This window comes from Chiloscyllium plagiosum, chromosome 23, assembly GCF_004010195.1.
Source record: "Chiloscyllium plagiosum isolate BGI_BamShark_2017 chromosome 23, ASM401019v2, whole genome shotgun sequence".
Lineage (NCBI taxonomy): Eukaryota > Metazoa > Chordata > Chondrichthyes > Orectolobiformes > Hemiscylliidae > Chiloscyllium > Chiloscyllium plagiosum.
Window position 1 is genome coordinate 146,418 of NC_057732.1, and position 12,020 is coordinate 158,437.

Genomic DNA, 12,020 nt, shown 5'->3' on the forward strand with positions numbered 1-12,020 from the left:
TTCCAGATCATTTATGTATATTACAAACAACAATGGCCCCAACACTGACCCCTGTGGAACACCACTGGTCACCTTTCTCCATTTCGAGAAACTCCCTTCAACTACTACTACTCTGTCTCCTGTTGCTCAACCAGTTCTTTATCCAACTAGCTAGAACACCCTGCACACCATGTGACTTCACTTTCTCCATTAGTCTACAATGGGGAACCTTATCAAATGCCTTACTAAAGTCCATGTATATGACATCAACAGCCCTTCCTTCATCTATCAACTTGGTCACTTCCTTGAAGAACTCTATTAAGTTGGTAAGGCACAATCTCTCCCTCACAAAACCATGTTGCCTATCACTGATAAGCTCATTCTTTTCTAAATATAAATAGATCCTATCCCCTCAGTACCTTCTCCAGCAACTTTCCCACCACCGACGTTAGGTTGACTGGTCTGTAGTTACCTGGAATATCCCTACTATCCTTCTTGTACAGATGTGTAGGTTAGGTGCATTAGTTAGGGGTAAATGCAGAGTAATAGGATAGGGGAATGGGTCTGAGTGTGTTACTCTTCAGAGCATTTGTATGGATTGGTTGGGCCAAATGGCCTGTTTCTACACTGTTGGGATTCTATAATGATTCTATGATTTAATTTGTAGTCCAAAAAGTGATAGTCCCTTTAAGGAATTAAGGCAGAGTTACTAAATCTGTGGCAGATGGTGAGTAAATTAAAAGACTCCCTATGCATTATTGACTTGACCTTTAAGTTCAATATCTTAGCCTATATAAAGTGTAATGTAGACAGCCTAGAAATATGCTTCAAACTGGAAGTGAAATTCAGTATAAATAATGGTAGTCGTTTGGTTTAAAATGAAGCTGCTGTCTTTTAGGAGCTGACCTGACCATGGAAGTTATTACTTCAAATAATTCTGCTTATAACAATTAATATGATTGTTTAATGCAACAAGGCGTCACAAACATAATGGACAAGGTTAATTAAAGACTGTAAAGCTGAATGTGATAAGCTGAGGAAGGAATAAGATAAGTGAATTAGCCAGACACGTGGCAAATGAAACAAAGTAGGTTCTACACAGAGTCACTGTCACAGAATCGTACAGCACATAAAGAGACTCGTCAGTCCAATTCATCCGTGCCAGCGAGATATCCCAATCTGACCTAGCCCCATTTGGTCCCTATCCCTGCAAACCCTTTCTATTCATATAGCCATTCAGATGACTTTTACATGTTATAATTGTACCTGCGTCCACCACTTCCTAAGCATAAGACCAGAAACTCAGGAATGGAACCATGACAAAATGAAAATTAAATAATGTACAAGGTAAATGAGGGGAACCTGGAGGTCCTAAGTGACAACAAATTGGAACTATTGGCCGTGATGACAAAAAATTAGGTGTCTGAATGTACTGAAAGATTAATCTTTAGTCAAAATACTGATGTAGTCCTGTTATTTTCTAAAATACAAGTCTGACCACGTTCAGAATAATGTGTACAGCTCTGGGCATCAGTGTACTGATACAACCCAGAACCACCAAACTGACAAAATAAGAAATTAGGTTATGAAGAGTGGATATGTAACGTATGTAGATGGTAAGTGAAAAAGGGGAGGTTGAGAAGTAATATAGTCACGGAGCAGGGTCTCTCCATTGCTTTATTAACTTCAGCAGCACAACTCACCATCTGTGCCCCCTCCAAGAATCCCCAGACTTTACTGTCCTCAACTGTCAGCATGCCTGTGGCCCAGGTTCTAGTATTCCTTCATAATCCTCTCTGCCTTTCAACCTGTCTTTGTTTTTTAAAAACATTCCTTCAAACTAACTTCATTGCCCAAACATTTGGCCATTTACCCCAATTTGGCTCAGTGTCTAACTTTGCTTAATAAAACTCAAGTCAAACACCTTGGCATAGTCATCACATGAGAGATGCTATTTAGTTCTAGCTTGTGTCTTTTTGAATTTGGTAAAGGGTAGATAACATCACCTATGACAACCTGTTTACTCCTGTCCAAAACACTAAAATTACAATAGAAGATGATTACTATGAAGAAAATAAGCATCAGTTGTCACAGCACATTAATGGCTGCACTCACCCAGGGGATCAGCCTTCCCATCCCGGTCAGGGACCGTGAACACTCCCACAACCTTGTGCCCTTGTTTCTGCAGGTTAGTGTAAACCTCTTGCCCAAATAGGCTCTGACCTATTAAAGCCACATTTAGCTTGTTCTGGTAACAGATCTATTTAAAAAGAAAGCAACCAGATTAAAGTACAATAAAACTAGAGTATGAGAGAGGAGGCATGACAGGGTATGGGGAGAGTCAGGAGTGCAGAGGGCAAAGGTGGGGGAATAGAGGTGGTGGGAGGATCAAGGAGGTCAGGGGATTTGAAGATGCTGAGGAACATCAAGAAGGTCAGGGTACATTAAGGAGGTCAGGGTGTAGCAAGGTAGTCGGGAATACTGAGGAGATGGAGTGGGAGTCGGGGGGAGGCGGTGTTCGTTGAGAATGTCAAGATAGTTTCGAGGAGACATGAGATGGCATCAAACAGGTCCAAGAAGTGACTGGGGAGGTTGAAGAGAGGAGGTTGAGATAGAGGTAAAGGAAACGAGCAATTGGAGAGACCTCGAGAAGTCGGAGAAGGTTGAGGAGGTGATTGGGGAGATCGAAGGGACATTCTGGAGGGGTTTGCGGGGAGATGAGGAGCAGACGGGTTCAGATCGGGTGCCGAAACAACCTCACAACCTCCCGCAGCTGCTGCAACGTGTCCACCCAGGAGCAGCTGGAAGAGCCCGGCCGGGGGTGGGGAGGGGGTGGGAAAGTGGAGGAGACCAGACCCCGGGGGATAGGTGCGATCCGAGAGAGAGAGCCCACGGGAGCAGAGGGCAATGTGGCCAGGGGCGCGATCTCGGGGGAAGGGGACCGGGCTGCAGCCGGTGGTGGGGTGGGGGTGGTGGGGTGGGGGGTGGCCTCTGTCTCTCCCAGCCACTCGGGGCATCCTCCATCCTCACCGCCGCGGTAGACAATCTCCTCACGAACCCGCCGGCTGCCCACAACATGACGCCAGGTACTTGGGTCCCAGTGGATCTGGACTGGAATCCAAAGCCAAGTGACTACCTGCCGCACGTTCCCGACACTGACAGAGCAGGCGCGGTCCCGAGCCGCTTACGTTGCGCGCGATCCCGAGCCCGACGTGTTACGAACGCGATCCCTCCCAACCAGACAGCCCATCATCAGCTGGTCACCACGGTGACCGGCCCCGCCTTCATCTTGGTTGGGTCACGGGGTCTGGGCTTGCTAATGGACATGCGCAGTGGCAGCCGAGGGTAGTACAGAGAGCAAGGCTGGCAGAATTATGGACTCTAACAGATTACTCAAGGAATGAGAGTTCTGGATCGATATATTTCCTATAAATGTTAATGACTTAGCCCTTGCAGTGTTAGGGTAAAATTTCCAAATTTGCTGATGACGTACAACTTAGAAGCTTTATAAACTATTGAGAGGCAAGTACAATGCCTTCAAAACGAGAGAAACAAAAACAAAAATTGCTGGAAAAAACTCAACGACTCTGGCAGCATCTGTGCAGAGAAGGCAGTGCTTAGGTTTTGGATCCAGTGATCCTTTATCAGAACTGGGGAGCAAAGGAGTTATGCTAACCTGTATAGAACGCTCCCACAGTCTCAGCTAAAGTTTTCATCCAGTTCTGGGTGCCACACTTCAGGAAAAATGTGAGATTGAGGTTGCGACATAAATTCATGAGAATGATTTCAGGGATGAAAAACCTTAGTCTTGTATATAAATTGAAGAAATTAGGACCTCATGGAGGTTCAGTGGCGATTTCATGGAGGTTTTCAAGATGTGAGATATCTAGACAGAGTAGATAGGCAATAAACTTTGCAATGGTGGAGTGATTGAGAGGTAGTTCAAGTGAAAGCAACCACCCCAACACACACAAAAGAAGTTGCACCAAGACACTATTCAAAAGGGCCACAACACACTGCAGTACACCAGAACTGCAAAAAGAGTCTGTAGAAAATTCCCAATAAAGTGACTGCTCCTTTCCTGTTTCTGACTTCCTCCTGACTCTGTAGACAAACCCACCCTGAAGACTTCCCTTTCTGCAGCTGTGATATTGTCACTGATTAGCAATGCCACTCCTCCACCTCTTTTACCATTCCTAGTATTCCTTTTGAAAATCCAACAACCCTGTAATATCCAAGTTTCCGTAATGGCCACAACATCGCAGTTCCAAGTACTGATCCATGCTCGAAGTTCATCAGCCTTATTTCTGATACTTCATGCATTAAAATAGACACACTTCAAGCCATCACACTGACTGCATCTTTGCCCTATCAATTGTCTATCCCTCCTCACAGGCTCTCTGCATGCTGTATCTGGCTGTTCACTACCTACTGCATCATCTGATCCATAGCTCCGGTTCCCATCCCCCTGCCAATCTAGTTTAAACCTTCCCGAAGAGCTCAACTATTGACCAGAAACACAATTGGGCTCACCATATAAATACAGTGGCTACAAAGGCAGATCAGAGGCGAGGAGTATTGCAGTGAACTCCCCTCCTGCCTTCCAAAAGTCTGCCAACCATCTACAAGGCACAGGTCAGAAATGTAATGGAATACTCCCCACTTGCCTGGATGGATGCAGTCCCATCAACACTTAAGAAGCTTGACTGAATCCAGGACAAAGCAGCCTGCTTGATTGGCACACACCTATAAGCATCCACTCACTCCACTACCAACACTCAGTAGCAGCAATATGTAGTACCTAAAGGATGCTCTGTAGAAATTCACCAAAGATTCTTGGACAGCAACTTCCAAACTGAAGGAAAAGAACAGCAGATGCATTGGAACACCTCCACCTGCAAGTTCCCCTCCAAGCCACCCACCATCATGACATGGAAATATATTAGCATTCCTTCAGTATTGCTGTGCCAAAATCCTGGAATCTCTCCCTAAGGGTACTGAGGGGGTCAACCTAAAGTATGTGGTTTCTAGTGGTTGAAGAAGACAACTCACCTGCACCTTCTCAAGTACAACTAAGTACAGACAATAAATGCTGGCTAACCAATGATTTCCGTGTCCCACAAGCAATTTAAAAAAAATTCCATCCAATACACTCTTAACCTTCCAAGTCCAAAGAATAAACATAACAGCTTCCCCAATCTTACAGCATAGATGATGTTCCTGATTCATGGTGCCATTCAAATAAATATCTTCTGCACCATTTCCAGCATTTCATCAATCTTTTTAAAATATGACACTTAGAAATTAATACAAGACTCCAAACAGGCCTTAACTGCTGTTATGAAAAAGCTGAATATTACTTCCTTATTTTGTACACTATGCCTCTATTAATAAAATAAAAGATCCCAGATGTGTTTAACAGCTTTCTCTGCTACCTTCAAAGGTTTGACTCCATGAATGTCAAGACTCCTTGTTTTTGCACCTTGTTTATAGTTGCACCATTTACAATCATAGAGATATACAGCACGGAAACAGACCCTTTGTTCCAACACGCCTATACCAAACAGATGTCCTAAACTAACCTAGTCCCATTTGTCAACATTTGGCCCATATCCATCTAAACCCTTCCTAGTCATATACCCATCCAGATGCCTTTTAAATGTTGTAAATGTACCAGCCTCCACCACTTCCTCTGGCAGCTCATTCCACACACGTACCACCCTCTGCGTGAAAACGTTGCCACTTAGGTCCCTTTTAATTTTTTCCCCTTTCACCCTAAACCTATGATTTCTAGATTAGATTACTTACAGTGTGGAAACAGGCCTGTGGTGAAAGGGTTAAAATTGTGTCCCAATACATGTGTGAATCTAACCGAAAATGGAAGGTGTTGCTTAGTCCCGTGTGAATCTTATTACACACCTCCCCGTGTGAATCTTCTTATCTGTATGTAACCAGAATGGAATGTGTTTTTTAGCCTTGCTCTGCTGTTCACATGAATGTTTATATCTGGAAAAGAGTATATCAGCTGGAAAAGTCTCCAGTTTGGTGAGTCTGCTCCGGGGTTGCGTTTAACCGCCGAGCGTGGGTTGTTGGCAACCGCTCTACGAGAACTGACGGCTCCCAGTTCCGGTAACACGTAGAGTGAGTATAAACCAGACCCGTTGTAAGTACGAGACCTGGTTGTGGCGACGCTGCGGGGAATAAAACACTTATATTCTAGCAGACTCGCCTCTTGGCTGTTTGTTCTGTGTCAGACTACTTTCCTGCGAGCCTGGTCCTTGACCTTGAGAATTTTTTAAAACAAGGCCCTTCGGCCCAACAAGTCCACACCAACCCTCCAAAGAGCAACCCATCCAGATCCAGACTGTGGGAGGAAACCGGAGCGCCCGGAGGAAACCCACGCAGATTCGGGAAGAATGTGCAAACTCCGCACAGCTAGTTGCCTGAGGCGGGAATTGAACCCGGGTCTCTGGCGCTGTGAGGCAGTAGTGCTTGCCACTGTGCCACTGTGCCATCATCTCCGTGTTCTCATGGGTGACTTTAACTTCCCTAATATTGATTGGAACCTCCTTAATTCAAATAGTTTGGATGGAACAGTTTTTGACAATTGTGTCCAGGAACGGTTCCTGACTCAATATGTAGATAGGGTGACTCAAAGGGAGGCTATATTGGACTTGGTGCTTCGCAACGAACCATGGCAGGTGTTAGATCTCTCAATGAGAGAGCATTTCGGTGATGGTGATCACAACTCCCTGATTTCTATTACACTCACAGAGAGGGATAGAAGCTGATGGTATGGGAAAATATTTAATTGGGAGAGGGGGAATTACAATGCTATTAGGCAGGAACTGGGGTGCCTAAACTGGGAACAGATGTTCTCAGGTAAATGCACAACAGAAATGTGGAGATTGTTTAGGAAACAATCGCTGATAGTGCTGGACAAGTTTGTCCCACTGAGGCAAGAAAGGGATGGTAGGTTGAAAGAACGTTGGGTGACAAGAGGAAGAAGGACGTGTACTTAAGGTTGAGGAGACAAGGGTCAGACAGGGATTTAGAGGGTTACAAGGTAGCCAGGAAGGAGCTGAAGAATGGACTTAGGAGAGCTAGAAGAGGCATGAAAAAGCTTTAGTGAGTAGGATTAAGGAAAATCCTAAGGCATTCTACACTTGCGTGAGGAACAAGAGAATGGCCAGAGTGAGGGTAAGGCCACTCAAGGATAGTGGAGGGAACTTGCGCCTTGGGTCAGAGGAGGTAGGGGAGGTCCTTAATAAATACCGTGCTTCAGTATTCACTACTGAGAGTGTCCTTGACATTTCTGAGGACAGTGTGAAACAGACTGATATGCTAGAATGGGTTGATGTTAAAAGGGAGGATGTGCTGAAAATTTTGAAAATATGAGGATAGATAAATCCCCTAGGCCAGACAGGAAATACACTAAATTATACAGGAAGTGAGGGACGAGATTGCTGCGACATTGGCAATGATCTGGCATCCTCACTATCCACTGAAGTAGTGCCAAATGATTAGAGGATGGCAAATGGTATTCCTTTGTTCAAGAAAGGGAATAGGGATAATCCTGGGAATTACAGACCAGTCAGTCCTACATCTATGGTGGGCAAGCTATTGGAGAGGATTCTGAGAGACAGGATTTATGATTATCTGGAAAACTATGGTTTGTTTAGAGGTAATTAGCATGGCTATGTGAGGGGCAGGTCATGCTTCACAAACCTTATTGAATTCTTTGAGGATGTGACAAAACACATTGATGAAGGTAGAGCAGTGGATGTGGTGTATATGGATTTTAGCAAGGTGTTTGATAAGGTTCCCCATTTTAGGCTAATTTAGAAAGTAAGAAGGCATGGGATACATGGGAAATCTGGCTGTCTGGATAAAGAATTGTCTGGTCAAAGAAGACAGAGGGTGCTGATAGTTGGAATTTATTCAGCCTGGAGCTCAGTGACCAGTTGTGTTCCGCAAAGATCAGTTCTGGGACCTCTGCTGTTTGTGATTTTTATAAATTACTTGGATGAGAAAGTGGAAGGGTGGGTTAGTAAGTTTGCCGATGACATGAATTTTGGTGGGGTTGTGGATAGTGCGGAGGGCTGTTGTAGGTTGCAACGGGACATTGACAGGATGCAGAACTGGACTGATAAGTTGCAGATGGAGTTCAACCTGGAAAAGTTAAAAGCAAGATACTTGGTAGTGTGGAGGAACAGAACGATCTTGGGGGTCCAAGTCCATAGATCCCTCAAAGTTGCCATCCAAGTTGATAGCATTGTTAAGCAGACATATGGTGTGTTGGCTTTCATTAACAGGGGAATTAACTGGTCATACTGCAGCTGTATAGAGCCCTGATTAGACCACACTTGGAATTTTGTGTTCAGTTGTGGTTGCCTCGTTATAGGAAAGATGTGGAAGCTTTAGAGAGGGTACAGAGGAGATTTACCAAGATGCTGCCTGGACTGGAGGGCATGTCTTATGAAGAAAGTTTGAGGGAGCTAGGGCTTTTCTCATTGGAGCAAAGGAGGATGAGAGGTGACTTGATGGAGGTGTACAAGATGATGAGGCACAGATGGAGTGGATAGCCAGAGATCTTTTTCCCCAATAGAAATGTCTATCACAAGTGGGAATAATTTTAAGATGATTGGAGGAAGGTTTAGGGGAAATACCATACATTGGTTCTTTACACAGAGGGTAGTGGGTGCATGGAAGACACTGCCAGCGGTAGTAGTAGAGTCAGATACATTAGGGACATTTAAGTGACTCATGAATAGGTTCATGGTAGACAATACAATGAAGATTTGTAGATTAATTTGATCTTAGAATTGGATAAAAGGGCCAAAGGACTGCATTGTGCTGTACTGTTCAATGTTTTGTGTGACCCCAAAGATGTTGATAGTGTAAAATTCAGTGATGCTTTTTAGATTGTCTCTCATGCGATGATTATGGCCTGGCATTTAAGTGTGCAAATGTTACTTGACCCTTATCAGCCCAAGCCTGAATACTGTCCAGATCTAGTTGTATTTGAACACAGACTGCTTCAGAAATTGAGGGGTCACAGACAGTGCTGAATATTGTGCAATCATCAATGAATGTCTCCACTTCTGACCTTATGATGGAGGGAATGTCTTTGATGAAGCGGCTGAAGGAGATTGGCGTGTAGGACACTATCCTGAGGAACTCCTGTAGAGATCTGAGATGATTAGCAACTATGACTCCCAACTAGTAGAGAGTTTGTCCCCGCTACCCATTGATTACAGTTTTGCTCAGGCTCCAAATTGCCACAATCAGGCAAATGTGGCCAAACGTCAAGAGTTGTCACTCTCACCTCATGTGACCGGGTGCTGATTGATAGTACGGGTGATGACACCTTTCATACTTTACTGATGATCAAGAGTAGACTGATAGGGCAGTAAGTGACTGAGTTGGATTTGTCCTGCTTTTTATCTAAAGGAAATATCAGGGCAATTGTCCACATTGTCGAGTAGATGTCACTGTTATAACTGTACTGGAACAGCTTGGCGAGAGGAGTGGAAAGTTCTGGAACACAAGTCTTCATTACTATTGCCGGAATGTTTTCAGGGCCTTTGAAGTATCCATTGTCTCCAACTGTTTCTTGATACCCTGTGGGATGAATGGAATTGGCTGAAGACTGGCATCTGTGATGCTGGGAAGCATTGGAAGAAGCCAAGATGGATCATTCACTGTGCACTTCTGGCTGAAGATTGCTGCAAAAGTTTCAGTCTTATCTTTTGCACTAATGAGTTTATTTCTTTCATCATTGAGAATTGGGATACTTGAGAAGCAAATATTGGGATATTTGTTTAATTGTCTATACGTGGCTGTGGCAGGACTGTAGAGCTTAGATCTGATCCGTCAATTGCAGGATTGCTTAGTTGTGTCTATCCCTTGTTGCTTATGCAGTTTGGCATGCAGTTGTCTTGTTTGGTAGCTTCACCTCATTTTCAGCTATGCTTGCTGCTCCTGGCATGCCCTTGTGCACATTCCACTGAACCAGGTTTGATCTCTCTGGTTTGATGATAATGGCTGAGTCGATGATATGTCGGGCTATGAGGTTGCAGATGATGCCGGAGTACAATTCTGCTGCTATTGATGACCCACAGTTCCTCATGGTTGCCTCGTCTTGTATTGGTAGATCTGTTTGAAGTCGATCCCATTTAACACAGTGATATTACCACACAACACAATTGAGGATATTCTCAGTGTGAAGGCTAGACTTTGTTTCTATAAGGACTGTGTGGTGGTCATTCTTATAAATACTGTCATGGACAGGCGGATCTGCAGCTGGCAGATTAGTAAGGAAAGCCAAGTATGTTCTTCCATCTTATTGGTTCCCTCAACACCTGCTCCAGATCTAGTCTAGCAACTATGTCATAGAGATGTACAGCATGGAAACACCCTTTGGTCCAATCCGACCATGCTGACCAGTTATCCCAACTCAATCTAGTCCCACCTGCCAGCACTCGGGCCATATCCCTTCCTATTCATATACCCATCCAAAAGCCTTTTAAATGTTGCAATTGTACCAGCCTCCACCACTTCCTCTGGCAGCTCATTCCATCCACGTCCCCCTTTGTGTGAAAAAGTTGCCCTTTTTTATATCATTACCCTCTCACCCTAAACCTATGCCCTCTAGTTCTGGACTCCCCGACCCCAGGGAAAATAGCCCCAGCCTGTTCAGCCACTCTTTATAGCTCCAACATCCTTGTAAATCTTTTCTAAACCCTTTTGAGTTTCACAAAATCTTTCCAATAGGAAGGAGACCAGAATTGCATGCAACATTCCAACAGTGGCCTAATCAATTACCTGTAAAGCCGCAACATGACCTCCCAACTCCTGTACTCAATACTCTGACCTATAAAGGAAAGTATACCAAAAGCCTTTTTCACTATCCTACCTACCTGCGACTCCACTTGCAAGGAACTCTGAACGTGCATTCCAAGGTCTCTTTGTTCAGAAACACTCCCTAGGAACTTACCATTAAGTGTATAAGTCCCATTAAGATTTGCTTTCCAAAATGCAGCACCTCGCATTTATCTAAATTAAACTCCATCTGCCACTTCTCAGCCCATTGGCCCATCTGATCAAGATCCTGTTGTAGTCTGAGGTAACCTTCTTTGCTGTCCACCACACCTCCAATTTTGGTGTCATCTGCAAACTTACTAACCATATCTCTTATGCTCACATCCAAATCATTTATATAAGTGTCAAAAAGTAGAGGACCCAGCACCAATCCTTGTGGCACTCCACTGATCACAGGCCTCCAGACTGAAAAACAACCCTCCACCACCATCCTCTCTCTTCCACCTTTGAGCCAGTTCTGTACCCAAATGGCTAGTTCTCCCTGTATTCCGTGAGATCTAACCTTGCTAACCAGTCTCCCATGGGGAACCTTGTCCTTCATGCCCACCAGCTCAATCAGTAATGCTTATGACAAGCCACTCTTGGTGTTGGACATTGAACACGTCACTTGGAATACCTTTTGTGCCCTTCCCATCTTCAGTGCTTCTTCAAAGTGTCGTTCACCATGTACTGATTCATCAGCTGAGGAAAGATGATACATTGTTATGAGTGGGAGGCTTCCTTGTCCGTGTTTAATCTGAAGCTACAAGACTTCATGGGTTCCAAAGTCAGTGTTGAAGACTCTAAAGGGCATTGGGACAGGACATATCCAGGAATGGTGATGGTGGTGTCTGGAACATTGCTTGTTAGGTATGATTCCATAAGAATGACTATGTCAGGATGTTGCTTGACTAGTCTGTGAGTCAGTTCTCCCAATTTCAGTGTTAGCACCCAATTTCAGTGTTCATAAGGAGAACTTCGCAAGATCAACAGGGTTGTTTCTGGCATCGTTTGTGATGCCTGGTGAACTATCTGACTTCATTTGTTTTGAGACTTGATTACAATCGATACAAATTAATGTCCACTTCAGAGGGCAATTGAGAAGCAACCACATTACTGTGGGTCTGGAGTCACATGTAGGCCAGATCAGCTAAGAATGGCATATTTAGAACATAGAA

At 44.3% G+C, this 12,020-nt stretch overlaps 1 protein-coding gene across 1 annotated transcript in view; it reads right to left on the bottom strand.

Annotated features, from left to right (window-relative positions):
- LOC122561527 (mitochondrial 10-formyltetrahydrofolate dehydrogenase-like) overlaps positions 1-3,186 on the bottom strand; it is a 141,582-nt gene extending 138,396 nt beyond the window's left edge. Inside the window, exons 1-2 of the mRNA XM_043713262.1 lie at positions 3,010-3,186; positions 2,095-2,239 (exon numbers count right to left, since the gene is read on the bottom strand). Coding sequence (XP_043569197.1) covers positions 2,095-2,239; positions 3,010-3,057 — 193 coding nt within the window. The 5' untranslated portion in view covers positions 3,058-3,186. The remainder of the gene's footprint in view (positions 1-2,094; positions 2,240-3,009) is intronic.
- Positions 3,187-12,020: the final 8,834 nt, after the last annotated feature.